Source organism: Gymnoscopelus braueri, assembly GCF_963280865.1.
Source record: "Gymnoscopelus braueri genome assembly, chromosome: 10".
NCBI lineage: Eukaryota > Metazoa > Chordata > Actinopteri > Myctophiformes > Myctophidae > Gymnoscopelus > Gymnoscopelus braueri.
The window spans coordinates 10766304-10791456 of NC_137611.1; the positions used below are offsets into that span (position 1 = coordinate 10766304).

Genomic DNA, 25153 nt, shown 5'->3' on the forward strand with positions numbered 1-25153 from the left:
TTAGGGAAGTTTACACAATTAGCAATTAACACCAAAAAGAGTATAAACGGGGATATTTTTATGACCTTTTTTTGTTGACACATTTAGGGTCACTGTGGTGGTTGATTTAACATTAAACATGTCACAATCAAATGACCACAAATGGCAAAACAACATGGTGAGTAGACATACATTCTGCTCCCCTTAGTTCTTGAGCACTGGGTGACAATGTGATCGCAAGAAAAGAGTAAATTACCTACCTGGGTTGCATTTTGGAGGCAAATCTTTCCAGTGAAAATGGCAACAAAATTAATTTAAAAAAAAGTCAACCAATGAACAAGAGTTTTGTACAGTATCTCCTCTCTGGTCACTGACCAGTAGTCAGTAAGAATACATTGAGGACTCTAGCAGGGGCACTCATCCAATGCCACTTAGACTACGCATACACCTCATGTTACCATAGCACCACAAAGGCCTTAAAAAACTAGGCTCCAGACATGCCAAAATAAACTGGTCAGGCTACTGCTTGGCCTTGCATCTACAACTCATTTGACCCCTGTTCACTTTGCTAGGGTGGGATGGCTCAGGGTAGAGGACAGAGTACCGCAACTTGCAATGGGCCTGGTCTACAAGATACACTGCACCACAAAGTCACCCTCGATGACGTCCACAATCACAACACCAGAGGGGGCTCCACGAATCACGTTCAACACAGATTTGGCTCTAACAAGAGATTAAATTCGTTCTACTGCTATGCCACAAAAATGTGGAATGCCCTACCAACAGTTATAAAAACATGTGAATCCTTACTCTCCTTCAAAACCGCTCTAAAAGAGCACTTACAGGTGGCTGCAATTCGGAAGTGGCCCCTGTAAAAAGTGTATATGTCTGATGATTTTACAAAAAGGAGAAGTTATCTATAAGCCACTAGGCTTCTAAACTTCTCCAACACAATATGGTGTTATATATATTTGTTGTGTTCCGTTTTTAACTCTTTAAAGGTTTAATGACATTCACTTTTACACCACATTCAAAGTCTTTGTCCTGGTCCTTCAAAAGTGTACAAAAAGTTTTAAGTGAAAATTCTATTCCAGTGATCCATGGCAGGTGTTTTTCTCTCACATTTCTAAAGCCTTTTCAACTGCAATGAAAAAAGAAATCTTTGCCTGCGGGTGTCGCTGGTGAGGGATTTTGCCTGTCAATCATCGCCTCTGCTCCGCCCCCCCCCCAAAGGAAAGGATAGGGGAGGGGAGGGGCGAGGAGGAGAGTGGGCGGGATTAATCGACTGTGACCTCACTGTCGAAGGGCCAAGCTCAGATTACTTTTCAGCCTAATTATTCAGAAAACCCCAGACCACAGAAAATCCACTGAATGTTCTAAGTTCAGGTTTTTTGGGTGTAATTGAGGTCATAAAACCCCAAATAAAACATTGAAAATAAAAAAAGTGAAAATGAATGTCATGATACCTTTAAGTTAAAAATAAAATAAATTCACCTACCCTATACCAGTAACCCAGTGGGGTCAACATATGCCGTCCTCTCATGTCAGGAATCCAATTATGCCGACCGACTGGCAAGGACTCGAGGGAGTGTGGCACTGGTGAGTAGTTCAGGGATCTCCATAGATGGGCATGAAAGGGACACAGACGGGTACAACAGGTACACTGAAAAAGACACTTGACTCTACTATGACTCAGACTTATTGGTCGGATCGTCGGTGCGACGTAGGTGAACTCTAGATGGCAGAGCCACGTAGCTGCCTGAACCTCAAGTACATAAAAAATGAAGACCAAAAAAAGACTGGTCCAAGTCAGACATAATAAGCGACACGTGACTGTAGATCACCATTTAATCCATATTCATTTATTCAAACTACATCAATAATAATGTTAATAAACACCAGTATAATATACAACCCTTTAACTTAAAATGCATAAGTCTTATTTTCTCTCCCTCCACCTGTGGTTACAGGTGTGATAAATGAATCCAGACAGGAGTTAGTGTGCGTCTATTAGTTAGAAATGACCGCATGAGCATCTGCAAGACCAACGAGTGCAATGGTGCCCTGGGCGCCGTGCGGGCATCTACCATGCAAGGACAAGATGGCACAGACTGGACGCCCGCTTCCATTAACCACCCTAGCACCTACTTTGGGCACATTTTCACATTATTCAGTAAAAAATAAATTCAAAGTGAAAATAGCCGATCTGCAAGCTCACACAACACGTCATGACGGTGCAATGTGTTTGTAAGCTTGAAAGTCGTCTATTTTCACTTTGTTCGCTACGAAGAATAAAGGTCTTAAAGCAGCATGAGACCCTAGGCTTATTTTCTAGTCCATATCAGGTTCAAAACTACAGCAGATTAAATACATGGCAGGCTAGTGAGTAACAGCTGCAGCAAATCAAATTAATAATGGGTGGGTTACATGTATGTGCGCCAATGTAGGCACAGACAGTAGTCACATGGATTATAGATAAATAAAATCTCACGACTGAATTTTTTCCTCACTGTATGACCAGGGCGTCGCAGCCCGACGCATTAAGAGCTTGTAGTTTGTTAGGCTAAGACCCCTAGCTGCAAAACATGCTTCCATAGAAGACATGCTGGCTTCTATGGAATCCAAACGACTGAAATCATAATCCATGTGGTCAACAGTATTGTAGTATTTCCGACTAGGCAATCCGATTGGCTGAAATAGGCCCTCCAGCTGTGCTTAATATGCACAACAGCACACCTAGCCGTTCTGAAATGAAACGTTCGACAACGGCCTAGAATCACATCATAAATATTCCTCTGACACTGGTCAGCACAGTAGACTCCTCCGTGGATTTGACAGGCTACAAGAAGCTCCTCCCACTCTGACATCATCAGCTGTGCTGGTCAGCTGGAGTCTCTGCACTAATGTAGGTTTCGTGTGTGGTTGTGGTATTGATTCAGTTTGGGAAAATGTGTCTGTCTGGCACACGGCCATCTCAACGGGACTGGACTGGCTGAGTACACAGGGACTAGTTGTCTCCGTCAGACACAATCATGTATTTTCAGGATAACAGGGATTAACATTCGCAAAAAGGTTGTTGTTTTGAGAGCGATTTGCCCCACAGGCCCACACTATGAATTACATTTTCATATGTATGTTTTATTTTGACGGCAACTGTAGTATGATAGGCATTCATATTGTGATTATACAGACAGTTAACATAAACAAAAATAAGGTGAAACACACCCTTGAGTGTAATAATGCTACACTATTATTCTTGGCGTGTTTAACCATATATTAAATGTAGTTATTAATGTATTATTACTATTATTATTGCTGGTGATTTTTTTTTCCCAAATACATTAGCAAAGATCTGATTTCTATGGAGCAGCGGTAGCGTGGTAGTGTGGACATCATATACGGTAAATATTTAAAGAAATACTAATCCAGAAATCAGCTGTAATTTCCGTGATCGCAGAATCCTGGGGGCGGGGTCTACTTGACACACCCAAATCCAACTCACCCATTATTCATTTGATTAGCTGCAGCTGTGTTGCTTACATCACTGTGTAGTATAAGGTCAGCCTGCCATGTGTTTTTTACCTGAAGTGGAAAACACAACTTCAGCCTAGGGTTTCATGGCCCTTTAAAGTGGTTAACATTCATCAAGGGCCCAGCCTGTGATCTCTCCTTTTCGTTTAATCCCAGGGCCACCAGTTGGACAAAAAAAACTATACAAACAAACAAAGAAAAACTTAGTAGAATTCTCTGCAACATTTTCATTAAGCCTTTGAAGTCCATGGAGCTGATCTGGGGCAAAAATCAGTGAAATGCTGACCTGTGCTTTCGAAAGGGGCGTTAAGAGCAAACCTGTTTAGGATTTAAAAACGAATCTGTACAGTACATCATCAACGTAACAGCTTCTCTCCTCATCTCTAAAGCAAGTGGGGCACAGATCAATTTCAAGCTTTTTTTTTCTTTTGTCTTTGCGACAACAGTCTTCTCTGTCTTGAGAGGCAACTCTCTTGCGGTGAGTCGGATGTCGACGTTATTATTTCAACAACTCTTAAACCCCTATATATACTTACTTGGCTGGGGTCCCCCAGGGCTCTATACTAGGTCCACTAGTGTTTCCTCTCCACACCATAATATCTCTTAGCTGGAAAATAGCCGATCTACAATCTCACAAACACGCGTCGCGATGCAGCGTGTTTGTGAGATTGTCGATCGGCTAACATTTTTTTAGCCCGCCATGTTCACCCCCAAGAATAGGGCATAGCAGTGGCGGCCATTTTGTGGTGCCACAGACAGAAAGCCCATTCATTTTTTTTCCCAGAGATTTTCCGAAAATCATTTTTAAGCCTGGAACCAAGCCTTCCAGGCTTCTGGTGAACCATGACCATTAAACATTTGATTCTGTGTCAAAACAATATTTGAAAACCCACCTCTTCAGGAAACACAATCCTTCCTCTTTGCCTTGCCTACTTGTTGTTAACTAGTTGTACGAGCTCTTTTGTTTTAGTGGATCTTGTTTATTCGATACACTTTCGATACACTTTCTTCATGTGATTTTCCTATTTGTCTCATCTGTTTAAGAAAGTAGGTAGCTGATATATTGCATTTTTACCTTAGCGCTAGCTATACTCTTAGTTGCTTGTTTTAGAAGAGAATGCACTTAAGACTTCTGGTGATTAGTAGTTTCCTTGCCTACCTATGTTGAATGCACTGATTGTAAGTCGCTTTGGATAAAAGCGTCTGCTAAATGAATGTAATGTAATGTATCTATTAAATATAGTATATAATATAATTAAATATTCATATCTGTTTTACACAGAATCAAATGTTTAATGGTCATGGCTTGGTTCATGGTCATGGCGCGGTTCCAGGAAATCTCTATGGGAAAAAATGTATACGTTTTCTATCTGCAGCACCACAAAATGGCCGCCACTGCTATGCCCTATAGGGAGGCTATTGTTCAAGTTAAGCGGGCCAACAACAGTCATGTAGTCGTGTTTTATGGAGAGAGCGACAGGATGTTCGTTTTGATAAGATTTTGCCCCCCCCGGGGGTTTTGGCAGCCGCGAACGGAGGCTTGGTCCAGCGAGAGGGTCGGGGAGGAGGCGACTACGTGTAGAAGATGACCTCTGGGATCTGTCCGTCCTCCACGGACGTGCCGTTGTTGTTGCCCGCCGCGTAGCAGAAGGTGAAGCAGGTCTTGGCGCCCGTCGACGACGACTCGTGGGTCACCTTCCTCATGCCCTTCGTCCCGTAGTGAGAGTCCGGACCCTGGAGGAAGACGAGGATGGAAGGAAGGAAGGAGGAGCTTGTTTAAGTGGACAGGAATCACTACAGTGCATTGACGCGACATACCAAATACCTATACCGCTTGTGCTATAATCACGCCACGCTTATGTGAAGAACGCGGAACTGCCGCTCGTCTACCAAAAACCACGCCAGGGTTAGGGGCGCCACGTCCGATTCTGTGACCTGCCGTCATTGCAGTGATGGTAGGACGCAACGGACATAAACAGAATTCAATAGGTAACTAAATACGGTGTAACACTTGACACGCACGGCTTGCTTTTAAAAAAATCCTATAGGTAGTGTAGTTGACATACCTTAAGCGTAGCACAGGCAGTGTAGTTGACGTACCTTAAGCGTAGCACAGGCAGTGTAGTTGACATACCTTAAGTGTAGCACAGGCAGTGTAGTTGACATACCTTAAGCGTAGCACAGGCAGTGTAGTTGACGTACCTTAAGCGTAGCACAGGCAGTGTAGTTGACGTACCTTAAGCGTAGCACAGGCAGTGTAGTTGACGTACCTTAAGCGTAGCACAGGCAGTGTAGTTGACGTTGGGAAGGATCTCCACAGGTTCTTTGAACATGACTCTGAAGGTGTTGGCTGATCCGTCACAGCTGAAGCCTGTATCGTTCTGGCCCAGCACCGTGTTGCTGTCTGTGTGAATGATCTGCATGGAGGAAAACAGTCACAACACATGAATGATCTGCATGGAGGAAATCAGTTATTACATATCCCATGACGCAGTGTCATTCCACGGGGCTCAAGCCGTTATAGTACGCTGTCCAAATTAAAATGGCATTGTCTTGGATTCATCTTGCGGCTCAAGACCTGTGTTGCAGCTTGCTTGCCCTCTACCTCCCGTTACTCTGCACTGCACTGTGCGGTAGGGCCCGACAATATTATCAGCCGCATTGGCCTACCACAGATATGTCGATATTCTTTTAATGTTTGCTTGTTTTTTTTTCATTTTATTATACTGCCAAAACATAACAAGTTGTCTCAAGATGCTCTACATTTAGAGAAGTGGCCCAACGTTTTCCCCCATGAGCGCTTGGCAACGGTGGCATGTACAAACAAAAGAAAGAAAGAAAGAGGGAGAGACAGATACATCATTTAGAAAGAATACCGGCCGATATATCAGTAATAAGTATCCAATTTCTCTTTGCTCTCCAATATTGGTATCAGCCCCAAAACTCAGTGTACTATGCAGTAGAACAGTAATTAGTCATTCATTTTGAATCCCTTTAGAGAGTTTAAAACTACCTAAAAACAGGAGTTTAGCGTAGCAGTTCACTTAGCAGTGACATACAGTATTTTCTTTTGCTTTAAAATGTATAGAGAGGCATTGAAACAGGAATCTTTTATTTATTTATTTTTTAGCCATGTTTATTAAGTAAAAAAAGATAGAGGGACTAAGTAATGAATGGAGAATGATCTTCATGCGTGCTGGAGGGTGGGTGGGTGTGATCTGATTTGGAACAATCTTACCTGGATGTTGACCTGGTAGTCTGTGGGCCCGTGGATGGAACCGTAGAGGCCGAAGCCAACCACAAATATCCTCCTGTTCACCGTGAACCTGAGGAATGGAACAGCCAAGGACGAGATGATGATAAGCAAACCACTTTGGTTCTGGTACAACTAACGTTTGGTTTATTTGTTGACAAAATTGTCAGTATATTTAGTCATAGTTTTAGTCATCATAGCTTAAGTTTTTATTTAGTTTTCGTCAGTGAAAAAATAGTTTTAGTGGATGAAATTAACACTGGTTGGATGCCACAATGTTATTGTTGCCCTGCATAAACGATGAATCGAGTATGCTGGTCTATTAATACCAATCTAGTCAACATACCAATCAAAGTATTTCAAGGATGTACTTGAAGAAGCTTGATGGTTTCATAAGATTTCCCAGGATTATGGGTGGACTCTACCACTATGACAGCCCTGGTTTCCCTGGGGAATTACCTTTTAGGGAGCACAGACCATATTCCATAACCGCTGATTCTCTGTAGACCGGTTCATAAAACTGCAAAACACGTTGGTCCCAGCCTAAGGCAGAACTGTGTACGAGGGTGTGTGTGTGTGTGATGTGTGTGTGTGATCTGTGATCTAAATCCAGTAGGACTGCACGGTTATGGCCAAAATTATTATCACGATTATATATTGATCAATATTGAGATCACGTTCATTTATCACGATTATTCATTGAGTTTAGTAACAAAACTATTCTTGTTTGCACCGTCAGATAAACTCACGCTGTGCTGCTGCACATTCCTGCTAATGTACACAATGTTGAATCAAAACAAAATTGGTCTTCCTAATTCACCTACTGTAAATTATGTGCATCTCAGAATGAATAAATACCAAAACACGACAAACTGGATCCTCACCGAATGCGGTCGCTGGTCCCACTGTAACCCCAGCGACTCTCCACTTGACCGAAGCGCGTGATGCTGCACTCCTTCCCGCGGAGGCAGCAGCGAGGCCGGTCGATGAAGTCCACCCGGGGCTTTGGGTTGACGGTGAAGTGGAGGAACAGGCTCACCACCTCCCTGTCTGACAGGATGTTGGACTGGGCCGGGCCTGAAACACACAGCCACAGTCAGTACCCTGATTATACCCGGAAGAGTGCATATACAGAACACTGCACATACTGTATACTGTTTTGTGTGTGTGTGTGTGTGTGTGGGGGGGGTGGACAAAGTAGTCAACCCCAGTACTTCAGTCAAACTACAGTATAGATACTCCTGGTCAAATATTACTGAACTACAAATGAAAGTTGCTCAGTAAAATTTTATACCGAAGTAAAAATACTGGAGTACTTGCTTTTAACACATTGAATGCCAAAAACGGTCCGGACCGTTTTTGAGGATCCAAACGAGAAGTGCCGAAAACGGTCCGGACCGTTTTTGACCCAATTCTATTTTTATACATGTGGGCCACGTGGGGCGCTAAAACGAAACTTTGACATCACCCAAGGAGTTTCTGAGAAGAAGAGGCTGGATCTGGCTCCATGTCAAAAATCCTTCCGGTCGGCGTTTTCAATGTTATCTCCTTGACTAAAAGCTTAATATCTCCATTTCTTTTTAACGTGGTGGAAACGAGCCGTTTTCGATCGGCGATCACGCTGCAATGGAGGATCGCGTTAGAAATATTATTGTTCCAGGCGTTAGTCGGGACCCTCCGCCGTCTCGCACGCACGCTTTGTTTACATGCACTTCCGCGTCGGGGCTTCTACAGCACGAAACGTATAACGCAAGTGGATGGAAGAAATGCAGGCACTCAACGTATAATATTTTAATAAACCTCTGGCACCCAATGTGTTAAGCCTTCAGTTCTCATTTGGTTCCATGCTTACACTGTCAGAGTTAACTGTGGGTCTGTGGCCTAATCATGCATACCAACCTTGGGGTCCTGTAAATTAAACTAGTTTTGAGGACCACTGAGTTCAGAGAACAACGAGAGGATGGTTTACCTGCAGCGAACTCCTCGATGGTCATGAGCGGGAAGCGGATGAGGGTGAGCGACTTGCCCAGGACCCTCCGTTTGTTCTCCGGGGTGGGCTGCAGCTGCTGCCTGTGGGGGGGGGGCACCATCATTTTACTTCACCATTCATTGTCATGCAAATAACTGCAATTTAACGATTGAATTGTGTTTTGTAGACTGAATGAATCGTATGTATACACATTTACATCTGTTGCCTCGTAGGCTTTGAAAACATAAAATTGACAAATAACTTAAATAATAATTTTTTAAAAAACATTTAAAGCAAATTGGTTAATAAATGAACATTATTTCCACAGTTGAATATACAGATGACTTTAAACGACTTGCTTTATGCAACAACAACAAAAAACTGTGATTATCTCACATAATTGATCGGGTCAATGATGTAATAATAATGGAGAAATGTGTACCTGTGGGTCTCGGCGTCCGCCCAGCGCACCGCCGCCCCGAACAGACGTATCTCCCTGACACCCAGGGTGTCCCGCTCCAACACAGCTACCAGGGTGTCTGAGAGAGGACAGATGGGAGGACGGGTCAAACATTACTTCACTTTCTCCAAAGTGAGTGACACACCCACATCTCAATGTCACTAAAAACTAAGCTTCAGACCTGGATGTGTAACACTGGTTTCTTTCTAAATTGGCCATGGGAGAAAAAAACCACATCTATGAGGAGACCACAAGGGGCGGTAAATGTCATTTTCCCATTTCTTTTGTACTTGTAGTGTTTTGTATTTGTCGATGACATGTATTATTGTGTTAATTTTGTTATGCTGTTGATGAATTGAATACATAGGACCACAATGGAAACAAGTCCTCAGGACTTTTTTTGTGTTATCCTTTTAGCCTTAACCCATTAACTGCCAGAGGTATTTTCATATTTTTTTTAGCCAGTGCCAGAGTTTTTCATTGAAAAAAAAAAAGTACTCAGGAGCCGAGATACAGAATTTTTAAGTTTTAAGTTAAAGGAGAATTCCGGACATTTTAAGTGTTATCTTTGATGTGTCGTTACTCACCTACCGACGTAAAAAGTGGCATTGTTTTTTTCCAGAGATTCCCCTGTCGTCATTTTTTCAACCCCCTCCGTTGTCATAATGGGAGCGCGTGGCTTAGGGAAATTCGTCTATTATAACCGATGCAAAGTTATTTTTTTCTCTACTACTACTCATTGTAGAGTCTCATGATAGTCAAACATGCGCTGAAAGTTCCTGAGAGGCTAGCGCTACTGCCGAACGATTTAACACTGGTTGCTTGTTTCTCTCCAGAACCTGGCAACTTGGTGTTGCCAGGTAGAGAAACAAGCAACCAGTGTTAAATCGTAAACGGAGGGGGTTGAAAAAATGACGACAGGGGAATCTCTGGAAAAAAACAATGCCACTTTTTACGTCGGTAGGTGAGTAACGACACATCAAAGACAACACTTAAAATGTCCGGAATTCTCCTTTAACAAGGAAGTGGATAGGAGTCTAGATCTTCGAAAAATCATATCTCCTTGGTCTTTGGGTCAAATTGGAAAATAAATAAATAAAATAAATAGTTCACGTAGATCTACGCGATTGGCACGTGGCGGCTTTAAATAGGTTCGCGTAGATCTACGTGATTGGCAGTGAATCAGTTAATGTCTGACTGGACCACTTGCTGTTTACATTTCTGACTAGTAAAGTATTCAATCAATATTTATGTTTTCTGACCTTTTTGAATATCGCCCTCAACACTTTTGCACACACACAAATTAAACTTGCAGACCCACTTTAAAAACAAGTGAAAATGAAAACGGAACTTGAAAACCAAATTAAAACTAAATATGAAAACCTTGGTTAAGTAGAGCTAAAAGAACTACAAGAGAAAGCAATAGAAAACACCATAGATACATGGCAGTAAATCCAAGATCGTATAAAACATACTACTGTAGATTAATTTATTTTATTACAATGAAACAGAAAATGGTTCAAAAGGGTGAAATTGAGGATGAACTAGAGTCATATTACAATTTAGGCATTTAGCAAGACGCTCTTTATCCAGAGCGACTTACAGTAAGCATTAGCAAGGTAAACACAAACATCAAATACAGACAGACAGTGTGGTGCCTCTGTAATATAGGATCATAGGTTAACCCAGAGCCTAGCATCAGTCTAAAGAACAATATACTATCAAACCATGATAATAATAGACATAATATTACCCAGGTCTATGTCGGTGAATCCTTCAGCAGCCAGAGCGTCTCCAGTGTTCTTGTCGATGTTCTCCAGACACAGGCTGGCCAGCTGAGGCTCGTCAAACAGTCGGGCCTAAAAACACACACGTTCTAAACCATCAGTCAGGCTTAACACATTCCATGCCAGACGTTAATCTCATAATGTACTCACCAGTGCCAACGTGTTATTGTTGTTTTTTTGTTTTTTTCACGTCGCCATAGACCTTGTTAAAATCCTTAAGATTGAGCTGTGCACCGTTTGTAAACATCGCCGACATCTCACTGATTCTACCAGTGAAATCCACGTGTCAAACGGAGCTCCATGGTTGTAGTTAGAACGGTTTACGTTAAACAGTGATATGCGAGGAGAAAAAACTACAAGGAGAAAATGGAGTTTCAGTTTCGTCATTAGAACGAGGGCCGACGGGATCGGCAAAACCGGATCCCAAATAATTCTGTTTCCGGTGGTCAAACCGGAACCGGAAATGGATTTTAAAAAATCCGAAAGTGCACTTTTGGTGAAATCAACGCGAACCGCGTAGATCTACGCGATTGGCACGTGGCGGCTTTAAATAGGTTCGCGTAGATCTACGCGATTGGCACTCAATGTGTTAATAATTAGACCTATTTGACTCTGTGGGGGGGGGGGGGGGGTTCCGTTTAATCCATTAAGACCTGAGGCCGATTCAACAAATGCCTTCTAAATCAGCAGTTTTCAACCCTTTTCATATCAAGCTGTTAGGGGTTAAAGGGATAGTTCACCCCCAAAAAATACTTATTTTCTATCGATTACTCACCCCATGGAGACCTTGAATTTATGTTTTTGTCACATTCCTAAGCCAATCATTTGATGACTAGCAGGGGTTCCGGTAGGATAGGAGACACAAAGGAGACTCTTTGTGTCATGAATTCAAGTCTCCATGGGGTGAGTAATCGATAGAAAAAAAGAAGTCATTTTGGGGGTGAACTATGCCTTTAAGTGTCTTGCTCAGGGACACCTCAACACAGAGCCGGGGCATCGAACCATAGACCCTCTGGCCTCTTTACCCATTCAGCTAATGGTCGCCCTATGAGCTTCATTCATCCTCCATCGCACCACGGTGTGGCTTGACGCCAATTTTCACCGGCTTCCAGCATTGAGACACTGTAATACTTACGGAATATAAACTTGGAGCCGACATACCGACAATGCCTTTCTAACAGGCTAGATGTCAGTTATACTCCATAATGAAACCCAGCAGCATGCAGGCTACAATAAGAGACAATGACATTAAATTGCTTGTTTTCACCTCGATGAAAAAATTAATCCATGATGGCACACGCCACGTGCGCGTTTTGATTCCATGGAGGTATATTTCGATGTGCTCCGAGTCTAGTGTGTTCTCTGCCCTCACTGAACTGACAGCATACATAGCTCAACTTTGTCAATCTGATCCCAGGTTCAGTGTAATCGTCGTAGCACTTCATGCTTTTTTTCTACCGATCAGCGCCGAGCACGGGTCTTCTCGGATCCACTCAGGCATTATACATAATGATAAACAGACCCGAGTTCCGAGATAATAGAACGGGAACCAACCCGGGTCCGAGTGATTATGGTAAAAACACAGATACGGACCCGTACAGGTCTTGGGTCCTGTCGGGGTATTTTCGGAAACGGAGGACCCGTGAAGAACCCGTGAAGAGCTCTACTTCAGAGTTGCCAGCAGTGTTGACCTTGTTTCACTTACGAAAACTAAATAAAAACTAAGCTATGATGACTAAAACTATGACTAAATATACTGACAATTTTGACAACAAATAAAAACTAGACTAAAATGTTAGGGAGGGACTAGTGGAGAAGAGATCCAGCAGAACTAAGACACGTCATCATGGGTGCGCGCAGGTGTCACAGACACAGAAAATAGTTGATCTACAAGCTCGCAGCGCGACGCGTTGTGAGCTTGTAGATCGTCTATTTTCGGCCTGCAGCTAAGTGAAAATCATTTCGATGCCATCACGGCCCGCCAAAAACAAATAAAAACGATTTTAGTCGACTAAATAAACTGTAGATTTAGTCGACTAAAATCTTATGATATTGAGTCGACTAAAACTAGACTAAAAGTAAAACATTTCAGGTGACTAAAACTAAACAGAATTTTATTCAAAAGACTATGTCTAAAACTAAACTAAACTATCAAAATGAACACTGGTTGCCATGATAGCTGACCTGTGTGAGCAGCATGAAGGCGTTGTCCGCTCGCAGGTTCTTCTTCAGGAACTCCACACAGTGAGCCTCCAGCGCTGGAACAGCGTACTTCTTGGCCGTATAGAGGGTGGTCATCACCGTCTCTGGTCCGATCTGGACCTCATCAGAGTACAGGAACCTGCAGGGGAAGAAGAAGGTCCACAGATCATCAACAACCACACAACATTTGCATTATATAACAGTTTTTTCCAAGGACCAGTCAGTTTACTATGCGTTAACTTAAGTGGTTCTCAACCTGTGGGTACTAGGGACCCCCAGGGAGGGTTCCCAAATGATTTTGAAGGGGGGTCCCCACTCCACAAATGATTAGCTTAATGTGCAACATTCTTTTCTCACTCGAGAGTAAACATACAGTGTAAGTGTATACAGGGTATCTGCACATTCCTAATTTTAGGTCTAAAATAATCAACAAACTATACTATAAAAAATTGTCAAACATTGGCCACATTGTCAAATATTACCTGAGAAAAAGGCACAAATTCTGAAAATAGCTGATCTACAATGCTCACAACGCCTCGAGCATGTAGATCAGGTATTTTTACAAATTCTATCTCGGCCACAAAAGTTTGGGTGAACCCTTGATCTAGATGACTGTCATCTCACTTTATTACTATTTCTTTTTTTAAACTTTAGTCATCTCACTTTAGCAGTGCCAGAAAGGCAGCCGGTTCCACATCGGGAAGCTCGATCTCTGTAGAGGTGGTCGCCATCCCACCGTTGAACATGGCATCGAACACAGCACTGCCGACGGCCAGAACAAACCTGACATATGGAAAAAACATACAAACAAAAAAGGTGACATTTTTTAAAACTTAATAGCACAAAGTTAATATAGCATCACAATCATTTTAACCACTTTAACCATATTTCTTACTTAAATAAAGATCTACAAGCTCATAGTGCAGCACCGAGTGCCGCGCTATGAGCTTGTAGATCTGCTATTTTTGAAAAATCCATGGGGATGGAGATGGGGGGGGAGTCCGCAGCCAAATTACATATCATTTTGGGGGTCCTTGACATGAAAAACTTTGAGAACCACTGGCATAAAGACGCCGTGCTACCTGTGCGCCGGTATCCTCTGCACGCCCATGCCCTTGCCCACCAGGAAGTGCACGTCGCTGAGCACCTCGTTGTTGAAGAGGAAGGCGAACCTCTCCTTCACCGTGCTCTTGGTGGCCTGCCAGTTGTACACCGGCTCCCGGTACACCAGCACCGACGCTGCCGACCCCGGGGTCCCCGCCGACAGAGAGGAATGCGTCGCCTGTTTGAGTAAATCCGCAATTATTATTCATTTATTTTTAAAGATTTCTTTTGGGACTTTTATGCCTTTATTGACAGGACAGCAGGCTGACAGGAAATGGGGAGAGATAGATGGGGAGATGATTATTTTAGGGGGTCGCGGCCTGAAGAGGTTTGGGGACCCTTGGCCTAATGAATGCACTGAGCTTGTAGATCGGCAATTTCCACTAATAATCTTTTTTTTTAAAGTATAAAGTAATTACATTTCTTATTTTTCATATCTGCCATATGCAACTTTTACAAAGCTTAAAAGCCAAAAAGAAATGTAATTTTTAATCATAACGTTCAATGACAGAAACACAATTAAATTGTTAATCGCAATTATTTGAGTGACTTATTAATCGCCCTAATCCATACCATTGTATGAATTCATCTGTTGAAAAATGTGCATACAATTTTAAAAGCATTTTCAAAAATAGCTCGGCTTGTAGATGTGCTATTTTCACTATTTTAAAAAGTATACAATTATTAAATAAAGCCTGTTTTGACCGTAGCAATTATTTTGATTACTGGATTTATATACAATATATTATTTATGTCATATCTGCCCGTGCATTTTTTTGTTTACAATGTCTAAAGGAAAACTGGATGAAACAGAAATGTCATTTCTCTTTAAAAGTCTCAATGTCTAATGCCAAAAACACAATTAGTAAACAATCATTAGTCACAATTATATTATTCAAAGGCAAGATAAGGTATATTTTTGGTTAGAACCACCAAGTTTTTGTTAAAATGTCAAAGTACTGTTAGTAATCATTACTATTACTTTTGTTCAGTAACAGGAGTCTCTCCATCTCTTTAATTTACAAAAAATACATTTCCCAGGTGGGCAACATCATCAGGAGAGAGTATCCATTCATCAGCGTCAATTTCAGTGTTCCAGTTTCAATTTAGTGTGCTTATTTCTTGGTGCCATCACTTCCAATTTCACTTGTTTAATCTGTATCCTATCCTGTATGAGATCTGTATCCTGAACTGAATATGTATTTTGTTTATTAAAGAGCTGACGAGACAGAGACAGACTGAACAAACACTCTATAGCAATGATTACTATCACAATATAGAGCTATTTAACACTGTTACTGAACAAACACTCAATAGCAATGATTACTATCACAATATATAGCTATTTAACACTGTTACTGAACAAACACTCTATAGCAATGATTACTATCACAATATATAGCTATTTAACACTGATACTGAACAAACACTCTATAGCAATGATTACTATCACAATATAGAGCTATTTAACACTGTTACTGAACAAACACTCAATAGCAATGATTACTATCACAATATATAGCTATTTAACACTGATACTGAACAAACACACCAAAGCAATGATTACCATCACAATAGAGCTATTTAACACGCATTTTTAACCAAACCACTAACTGCACCTTGTATCGTCAAACTAAACAACAACACGCCATGATGGAGCCAGGCAGCGGACAGTCACTCTCACCTGCACGCCCGAATGAGACGCGTTGGACGCGGCGGTAGCGGTCATGTTTGACGCGGTGGTGGAGCCTCCTCCTCCGGCCGAGGCGCTCTGCTGCTCCTGCCGGGCGGAGTTGTGCGCGCCGGGCGGAGGGACGGACGCGACGCCGCCGCCGTCTTCGGCCGCACCAGGAGGCCCCAGCTGCGGGTTGTTGGACCGCCGCGACGAGGAGGAGGAGGAGGAGGAGGAGGAACCCACGGCTCCTCCGCCGTTGGAGGCCAGCATGGAGGAGAAGGCGCTGTTGCTCGGCTGACTGTTGCCCAGCGGGCCCGGTGGCCCCGCCAGCGGCCCCGGTGGTCCCGCGGGGCCGCCTGGGAAGTTGAGACACGGAGGCCTGCCGCTGTTGTCTCCGGCAGCCATGTTGAACCGGACTCACACACTGAGGAGGACGGTGAAGTGTTGCCAGGTTGTGCCAGAGAATTAAGCAAGCCCAAGCAAGTCTGTGATAACAAGCCCAAAAGAAGCAACTATATGGGTGATGGGTCTAGCCCTGGAATGTCTGTGATCTTACATACATTTCATGTATTTGAAATACATTAAATGTATGTAAGATCACAGACATTCTAGGGCTACTATGGGTCATCAGCTATTTCGCAACGCGTTGTTGTGAGCTTGTAGATTTTGCTTGCAAAATGTGGAACATTTTAAAAACATGATTCTAACAACACCAATCTCGTCGTATGAGGGTCTGGAACAAATTGTTTTCAGATGGGGGGTCCGCAGACAAATACATTAATGTGGGTGTCCTTTACATGAAAAAGGTTTGAGAACCACTGATTTCAACCATAATTAAAATAATAATAATATTAATACAAACATTGGAACGAAGCAAAAATAAGCAACTACACTTCAGAAACAAGCCCCAAAAAACCGCAACCCACAACTACCGATATTTACAAGCCACTTAACAGAATAACAAGCCTAACGTCGCTTATAAGAAGCAGACGTGGCAACACTGAGGATGATGATGATGATGATCATGATGACTATGATGATGACGTAGGCAACGTAAACAAAACACCACGTCTTCTTTTGTTTATGTTTTTGGGGAAGGTTGGAAGGGAACTTCTGGTGCATTACCGCCACCTCCTGGACCAGGACTGGATTGGTTGGTTGTACCGTAAAGCTGCCATGAACTACTGCTGCTATGCAAAAATCTTATTGATGCATTCATGTAGCATGTATTGACATTTATTGGTGCTATATGTCATTTTATTGGACTATTTATTTTTTATTGTGTGTCGCAGGACCACATTGCAAACAACAAGTGTTTTATTATGCTTTTATGTAATCCTGGGTTTATTGTGGTTACTCATATTTCTTTTACCAAAATCTTTTACCAAAATCAGATAAATCAATCAAATCATGTGTACTTAATGATCCCCTATCAAATAACTGGACTGGAGTAAAACAAAAGTATAGAATTTGCCTCCAAAATGGAGTGAAATATAAAGTAGCAAAAAAAAGGAAATACTCAAGTAAAGTACAAGTAACTCAAAAGAATACAAGAACGCTCGCCCCAAAACACGCTCGCTCCGGGTCAAATTCGGTGACCTCGGAACGGTCGCCACCAGGTATTCCTAAACGTAATCTCAGTAAAATTATGCCTAACCCTAACCTTTTTCCTAAACGTAACCTCAGTAAAACTATGCCTAACCCTAACCTTATTCCTAAACTTAACCTCAGTAAAACAAATACAAGAATACAAGAACCGCTGGGGGCGAGCGCAGAGCGGGCCTTGGAAAAAATGGGGCAGAGTGTGTTTTGGGGCGAGCCTTCCGGTTGCCAAAATACTTACTTAAGTACTAATACTTGAGTAAATGTACTCAGTTACTTTCCACCACTGCTTTGTTATCCCACTGAATGATTGTGTCCGTGTATGGACATATCGATGACCCCTGGTTTCAAGGCAGAGATAAAGAAAGAAAAGAATAGAATAGAATAGAATAGATGTCCCAATATACCTATGGTAGATCTTGACAGCTTGGTCGAGGTTGCAACACGTTTGGTCAAACATTAATTTAATCTTCACGTTCAAATAAGGGCTTTTAACCTTTCAGCGAATGTCGCAGTATGTCAGACACTCAACCTACTGTACCTGTTGTTTTGTTTTTGTGACTGCTCTTTGTGTGTTGATCTTTGTCCTGGATGTATTGTTTTATGGAGGAAATAAATAAAAGCATGACGAGTCATTGAACGCACGCAAGATTAAAAAGATGAAGATGCAGATTAAAGAGGCTTAGATAATACTGAAGTTTTGATAAGACCGTGTTCTTGGTTTACCTGGCTATGATCCTAGATTAGTATTTCTATGCATTTGATGTACTACCTCGTGTTTACCTTGCTCACTGTAAATCGCTCTGGATTAAGAGCATCTGCTAAATGCCAAAATTGCAAATTGTAATCAAACACAGAATAGTCATATCCACTCTAAAAGATCATTGGGGAGGGGGAGGGGGAGGGGGAGTTTCTGCTATAATCTCAGAACTACATTAGAATTGTAACCTCTACATTGCTACATTGGTCCACTAATTATAAGAGCTACCAGTTCACTGTGAATCAACACTTTTGTTCACTAATAAGATATCTCTGAATGACCTGGGTGGACTGACCTCCTGGAGGATGAACCCTATACTGATTTAGATGACCCCATGACCTTTCCATTATCACCATCTTAACGACAACTTTTCCACATGCACACAATCCTAAAATATAGGAGCAGCATGACCTCTAGGGCTGCTAGTGGAGCTTTGAGACTCTTGTTCTCAAGTAGAAATTGTGTAGTTCTGTCACCTCTGAACACCAAAGTACTTTCATGACTTTGAGATAGAGAAGGAAGGCACTGCTTGTTGACACGGAAAACCTTGGGACAAGGTTGAAGACTAGGATGAGGCTATTGATCAAAGATCAAGCTTCACATTCAAAATATTTTTTTAAACTTTTCAACAAATGGCACGTACAGTATGCTCAAATCCAATCCACTTTATTTATATAGCACATTTTACAATGCAAGGTTACTAAAGTGCTGCACAGAAAATCTCAAAAAGCTAAATACACGGTATAAGCTAAAACACAGAAAAACAACAGCATAAACACACAGTAAAATAAGAAACAAAATTAAACAACAACAAAAAGAGACACATAGAATACAATATGCAGCAGTAGACAATGAAACAGAACAAAGACCACAGAACTCTCAAACGGGATCAAAAGCCAAAAGTGAGATTTAAAAGTCTCGACGGTGGGGGCCCAGTTTGATATGTTTTGATAGGTCCTTAATCCATAATTTGTTGGACTTCTTTGAAGTGACACAACTTCACAAATAAAGCCCTGTTGTTTAGTTATTGTGATTACTTTGAAGTGTGTCTTTGTCCTGGTAATCTTTGTTTTATGGAGGAAATAAGAGGAGAACAATGAAAGCGTCATAGTTCACTGAACGCAAGTTTAGATAAGATAAAGAAGTTTAGATAATTCTGGGTTAATGAGTGTATTAATAATCATATAGTGGGGATGTATTTAAACAGGTCACTAGAGACAGTAGCTCCAAACACGAGAGTGAAGAGCATTAGAATGACTGCATCTAGATACGGAGCCACAATGGTGTCATTTATGGCCTTGTCGTTACTAGCTACCTGTCATGTGCAGAGGCAAGGGGAGACACTGTAGATGAGGTTAGCTTGAATGAGATTCCACAGCAGCTTGTTAATAGAGCAGGAAGGATCAGTGGTGTTCACACTGCCCCACAGGGAGACAAAGCAGCAGACTCTACCTTCACCCAACAAACCTGCCAGCCTGACATCCATGCTGTGCTGAGAGACATGACTGCTCTGATGACAGAGCAGAGGATCCAGCTGCAAGCAACCATGGACAGACTCAAGGACAGCCAAACTCTGATTAAAGGTATTTCTTTTCTAGAATTAGAAAATAAATACTGATTACATTACATTGTATGCGTAACTAATACTTCATTATTTATACATTTTTACAAAATTGTTTTCTGATGACAGAGCAGCGAACAGAGCTACAACAAACGCAGCAGGAGCTACGAGCAGCGATGGGAAGACTCACGGACAGCGAAAGTCTGATCAAAGGTATTGATATCGATGTTCAAATTGGTTACCTTGAAATATTGTTTTTACGTACTGTACGTGTTTTCAAACATTACTGCCCTGATGACAGCGCTGCAAGTTGATCTGCAACAGACACAGAAGGAGCAAAGTGCAACCCAACAGGAGCTGCAACAAACGCAGCAGGAGCTTCGGCCAGCGATGGAAAGACTCACGGATAGCGACAGTTTTATTAAAGGTATTTCTATTGACCACATACACATTTTACCAAAGTGTTTTCAAACATGACTGTTTTAATGTTGTATTTTATTCTCAGCTTCTCTTGAAACCATTGAAGCCAGATCAAATGCCACAGAACATGAGGTGCAGTTTCTACAGAAGCAGAATGAAGGTAAGGAAAAAAATATATACTTCTGTGTTCATATACAGTATACTAATCTACATGAATGCTTATTTATCCTATTACATGTAATGTGTTTTGCAGTCAAACAAGTGTCTTTCTCAGCCTCACTTTTGGCATCTGGAAGTGGAAACACAGGACCTTACAATGTTCACACTATCCTGACCTACAGACATGTCATCACCAATGTTGGTAATGGATATAATCCTAACACAGGTATGATGAATCATAATGGATAAAAGATTACATTAAAACTGTTATGTTTGCGGTAGGCTTACAATGTTTTATTTTTTCAATTAGTTTTGTTCCTTTGAATCTTACATTGAAAAAAAAGATGTTTTTCACTCATGTATTACTCTTGTATTGAAAAGTCTAAAATCAAAGTGTTTTCCAACAGGTTTCTTCATTGCACCAGTGAAAGGTGTCTACCAGTTCAGTTTCTTCCTACATGGTCCAGGAGGAAGTAGTCAAACTGCAGCTGTCTTGGCTAAAAACGGCCAGCATGTAGTTGCTGCAGGTGCACATCAACCTACCTATAATGTTAACGCATCTAATGGAGCCTCACTTCTGTTGGAGGCTGGGGATGTAGTCTATATGAAACTATGGAATCATGCATGGATATATGACAATGAAAATCACCATAGTACCTTCAGTGGCCATCTGCTGTTTACAATGTGAGGAAGAGAAATCTATCTGTGCTCTCAATGCCTGATAATATTGTATTCTATCATCATCAAACCAACTGAATTTAGCCCCAGGGGTTATATAGCAGCTGTCCAGTCAGCACCAACTGAAGTGCCACTGTGCTCTAAACTGTCACAGTGAGTGACGTCGTTGCTTAAGCAGTTCCATGTCAAACTTGCACTCACACACTGAAAATAGCTGATCTACAAGCTCTCAACACGTCGCTTGGCAATGTATCCTAATAAGTAGAATGCATGACACCGGTGGACTAGTGAGCAACTAAGTATAAATCAGGCTTAAAGGAGCAGTTCACCCAAAAAAGTACTTATTTTCTATATCAATTACACACGCCATTAAGCCTGCGGCAGAGTCATCGGTATAGGAGACTCCTACTGAGTCTTCTACCGACCAATGAACCCGGTCATCAAATTATCGGCTCAGGAATGCGACAAAAACAAAAAAATCTCCATGAATTCAAGGCTTCGTGGGGTGTGTAATTGATAGAAAATAGTAAAGTCATTCTTTGGGTGAACTACTCCTTTAACTTTGTGTCAGTGTGCTCACACAATTCTATGATGGCAGGAGCACCAGATTTAAAGGGATACTTTAAAAAATGTTTGGGGTCATTTTAACGTCTACTCTGGCCTTTGTGTTTTCACCCCAGACAGTTTTTAAGTTGCTTAATTGATTCAGTATTTAGACATTTGATATTCATTTTATCAGACACATCCCCTTCCTATACACACCCATTGTAACTGCAAACTCCATTTTAACCAGAAATGTCAGATTCATTGAAATCACCCGTCCTTAGTTCTGGTGACTGATATTGACCAAAAGGAGTAAAGGAGTGTAAAACCCTACTCACTTTCAAAACTGCCCTAAAAAAACACAGTCAGAAGGCTGCAATTCCAAACTGGCCCCTCAAAGTCTTAACCTGGCCCCCCCCCCCATCCTCGAACTGAAAAATATTGTGTATATTTCTTGTTTTTCATACCAGTAACCTGTAAGCTTGTATGACGTTCTGCATAGTAGTGTATATCTGTCTGTTTTCTTAAAGGAGCTACACCATGAATTTAAAAAAAATATTTGATATTTAATATCATATGGTGTATGTCCCTCAAACCTTTTTCAAAAGGTTTGAGCCTAAATCATCACTCAGATATACTCATCCCAAGTCAATTGTCTCTGGCTTATACAGCGCTTTCAGCTGCAATACCAAAACGTCCTCTTGGGCAGGGGGGGGGGGGCTACTGAGCAATTCTGTCTGTTAATACAAAAAAATATTTAAAAAAAATATTTAAAAAAAGAAAAAAATATGGAAAAAATCGGCATAAAAAGAAGCATCTAAGAAAAATACAAAATCGAAAAAAAAACACTTTGAACATTTTTGAACAATTCCACCAAGTGTTTGAGGTGCCTGTTTCACCCACTTCCGGGGGGCGGAGCCAAAATCCGAGCCCGAAGTATTTGTTCGTAGACCCCCACTTAGGGGGGGTAGAAAAAGTTTCGGAGCGATTCGGGCACTTTTCATTTAACATTGGGTTTGCCATCAATAATGTTTGTGACATCATAAACATTTCCATTTTGAGATCGCCTGTTCAGACACGCCCATTCTGGAAATCCATGAAATGAGAAGGAATGACTGAATTGACCAGGGTACAAGAGACACTGGGGACCCCAAAAAATACAAAAAACCAAGAAAAAAGTGATTTTCATGGTGTAGACCCTTTAAATGTCATCATGATTTGAGTGCGTGGGGATCTAATTTTAAATAAGCCATTGTGCTTTTATGAGCAATCCAGTTTAGGACCTTATGTATTGTGAATTGTACTTCCATGTACTGTTTCCATGTCTTTTCTAAATAAAGTATTCAATCAATCAATCAATCAATCCTTCTAATGCGTGAAGGGGGCCGTGTTTTTCGCAATTCCTTTAGAAAATTAAATAACATTTTTGTAATTTATATTTAAAAAAAAACTTTTCTCCTACAATCACGTGCCCAGAATAAGGGCTCTACTGCTCTCCTCTCCATCGTCCAGTGAGTATGTATGATGGCATACAAATGTTAGGCCTACTACTCCTGGTTTTGAACAACAGTGTGAGCAGGTGCAGTACTGGTTTGTACCACGGGGATGCACTGCTGTTCCATTCTTCATTGCTTGGTTATTACCGTCCCTGCTGGAAAAGTTTGGAAGCAAAAGTCATCAGTGGTCCTTACTGGCAACTATGGCAACCCCTGTCATCAGCATTTCCAATTTCACTATTTGTCCTGCATCCCATATAAAATGTGTAGTGTATCCCAACCTGAACATGTATTTTCTATTAAAGAGCGGGAGAGATGGGGAAACGCCTGTTACTGAACAAACACTATACTATAGCGATGATTACTGTCAGAATATAGAGCTATTTAACACTTATGAAAAAAAGTCAAGTGTATATTAGCCCTGAAACATGACTGACAGACGAGCGTCATGTGAACCAGGCTAAGTGTATATATACACTTAACTTTTTTTGTATCAAGTCTAATTGATACGGTGTGAGACCATCCCTGTGAAAGAGATTGTATTTGAATAAAACATGGGTCTTCAACAGGGGGTCCTCAGAGTTACTCCAGGGGGGCCACTTCAACCCTAGCATACCTATTCTGAGAATCTGAGGGGAACATTAGCCGAAAGTGGCAGATTTACAAGCTCACAAAGTTTTGTGAGCTTGTAGATCTGCTACTTTCGGCAAAGAGGTTTTGTGTAGGGGGGAAACAAAGAGCAGACCAAGTACAAGTTTTCTATTGAGGGTGGTTAACTGTCTGAAAATACTCAACGACATGAATCCAACACAACACTACACAATGACAGTGCTGTCAAACAGATCTATGATGAAGCTATCTACGAAATCTATCTACTCTCTCTGTGTAAAGTACAAGTAACTGAAAAGAATACAAGAACGCTCGCCCCAAAACACGCTCGCCCCGGGTCAAATCCGGCGACCTCGGAACCTTATTCCTAAACGTAACCTCAGTAAAACTATGCCTAACCCTAACCTTATTCCTAAACTTAACCTCAGTAAAACAAAAGAATACAAGAACCGCTGGGGGCGAGCACAGAGCGGGCCTTGGAAAAAATGAGTCCGAGTGTGTTTTGGGGCGAGCCTTCCGGTTGCCAAAATAATTACTTAAGTACTAGTACTTGAGTAAATGTACTCAGTTACTTTCCACCACTGGTTTGTTATCCCACTGAATGATTTTATGACACTTTTGGTGTAAACTATGGGCATGTGTCCGTGTATGGACATATTGATGACCCCTGGTTTCAAGGCAGAGATAAAGAAAGAAAAGAATACAATAGAATAGAATAGATGTCCCAATTTACCTATGGTAGATCTTGACAGCTTGGTCGAGGCTGCAACACATTTGGTTTGCTCTGTGTGTGTTGATCTTTGTCCTGGATGTATTGTTTTATGGAGGAAATAAATAAAAGCATGAAGAGTCATTGAACACACACAAGATTAAAAAGATGAAGATGCAGATTAAAGAGGCTTAGATAATACTGCAGTTTTGATAAGACTGTGTCTTTGTGTGTGTGTGTGTGTGTGTGTGTGTGTGTGTGTGTGTGTGTGTGTGTGTGTGTGTGTGTGTGTGTGTGTGTGTGTGTGTGTGTGTGTGTGTGTGTGTGTGTGTGTGTGTGTGTGTGTGTGTGTGTGTGTGTGTCCTAGAGAATGTTCCATAGCTTTATTTTTATTTTATTTTTTTACAGATATAGTCAGTTTTTTAATTTAAAGGCTTAAATGTAATTTTGATGGCATCCTATAGTGTATATAGTAGTTTTAATGTACAGATTACAGATTTTGTTGATATTATACTGTTTAGACTGATGATAGGTTCTTGGTTTACCTGGCTATGATCCTAGATTACTATTTCTATGCATTTGATTTACTACCTCATGTTTACCTTGCTCACTGTAAATCGCTCTGGATTAAGAGTGTCTGCTGAATTCCTAAATTG

At 41.4% G+C, this 25153-nt stretch overlaps 2 protein-coding genes across 2 annotated transcripts in view; both read right to left on the reverse strand.

Moving 5' to 3' along the window:
- The window catches only part of sirt6 (sirtuin 6), a 372587-nt gene that overhangs the window by 207747 nt on the left and 139687 nt on the right, over window positions 1-25153 (reverse strand). The window lies entirely within an intron of this gene.
- LOC308092963 (BTB/POZ domain-containing protein 2-like) lies at window positions 1814-16377 on the reverse strand. The gene is made up of 11 exons (XM_080439141.1): window positions 15970-16377; window positions 14264-14463; window positions 13845-13964; window positions 13164-13320; window positions 10946-11051; window positions 9175-9271; window positions 8733-8833; window positions 7648-7840; window positions 6749-6836; window positions 5781-5927; window positions 1814-5244 (listed from the first exon to the last, which is right to left on the reverse strand). Exons 1-11 carry the CDS (start codon window positions 16363-16365, stop codon window positions 5083-5085), a joined length of 1767 nt encoding a protein of 588 aa, XP_080295267.1. The 5' UTR covers window positions 16366-16377; the 3' UTR covers window positions 1814-5082.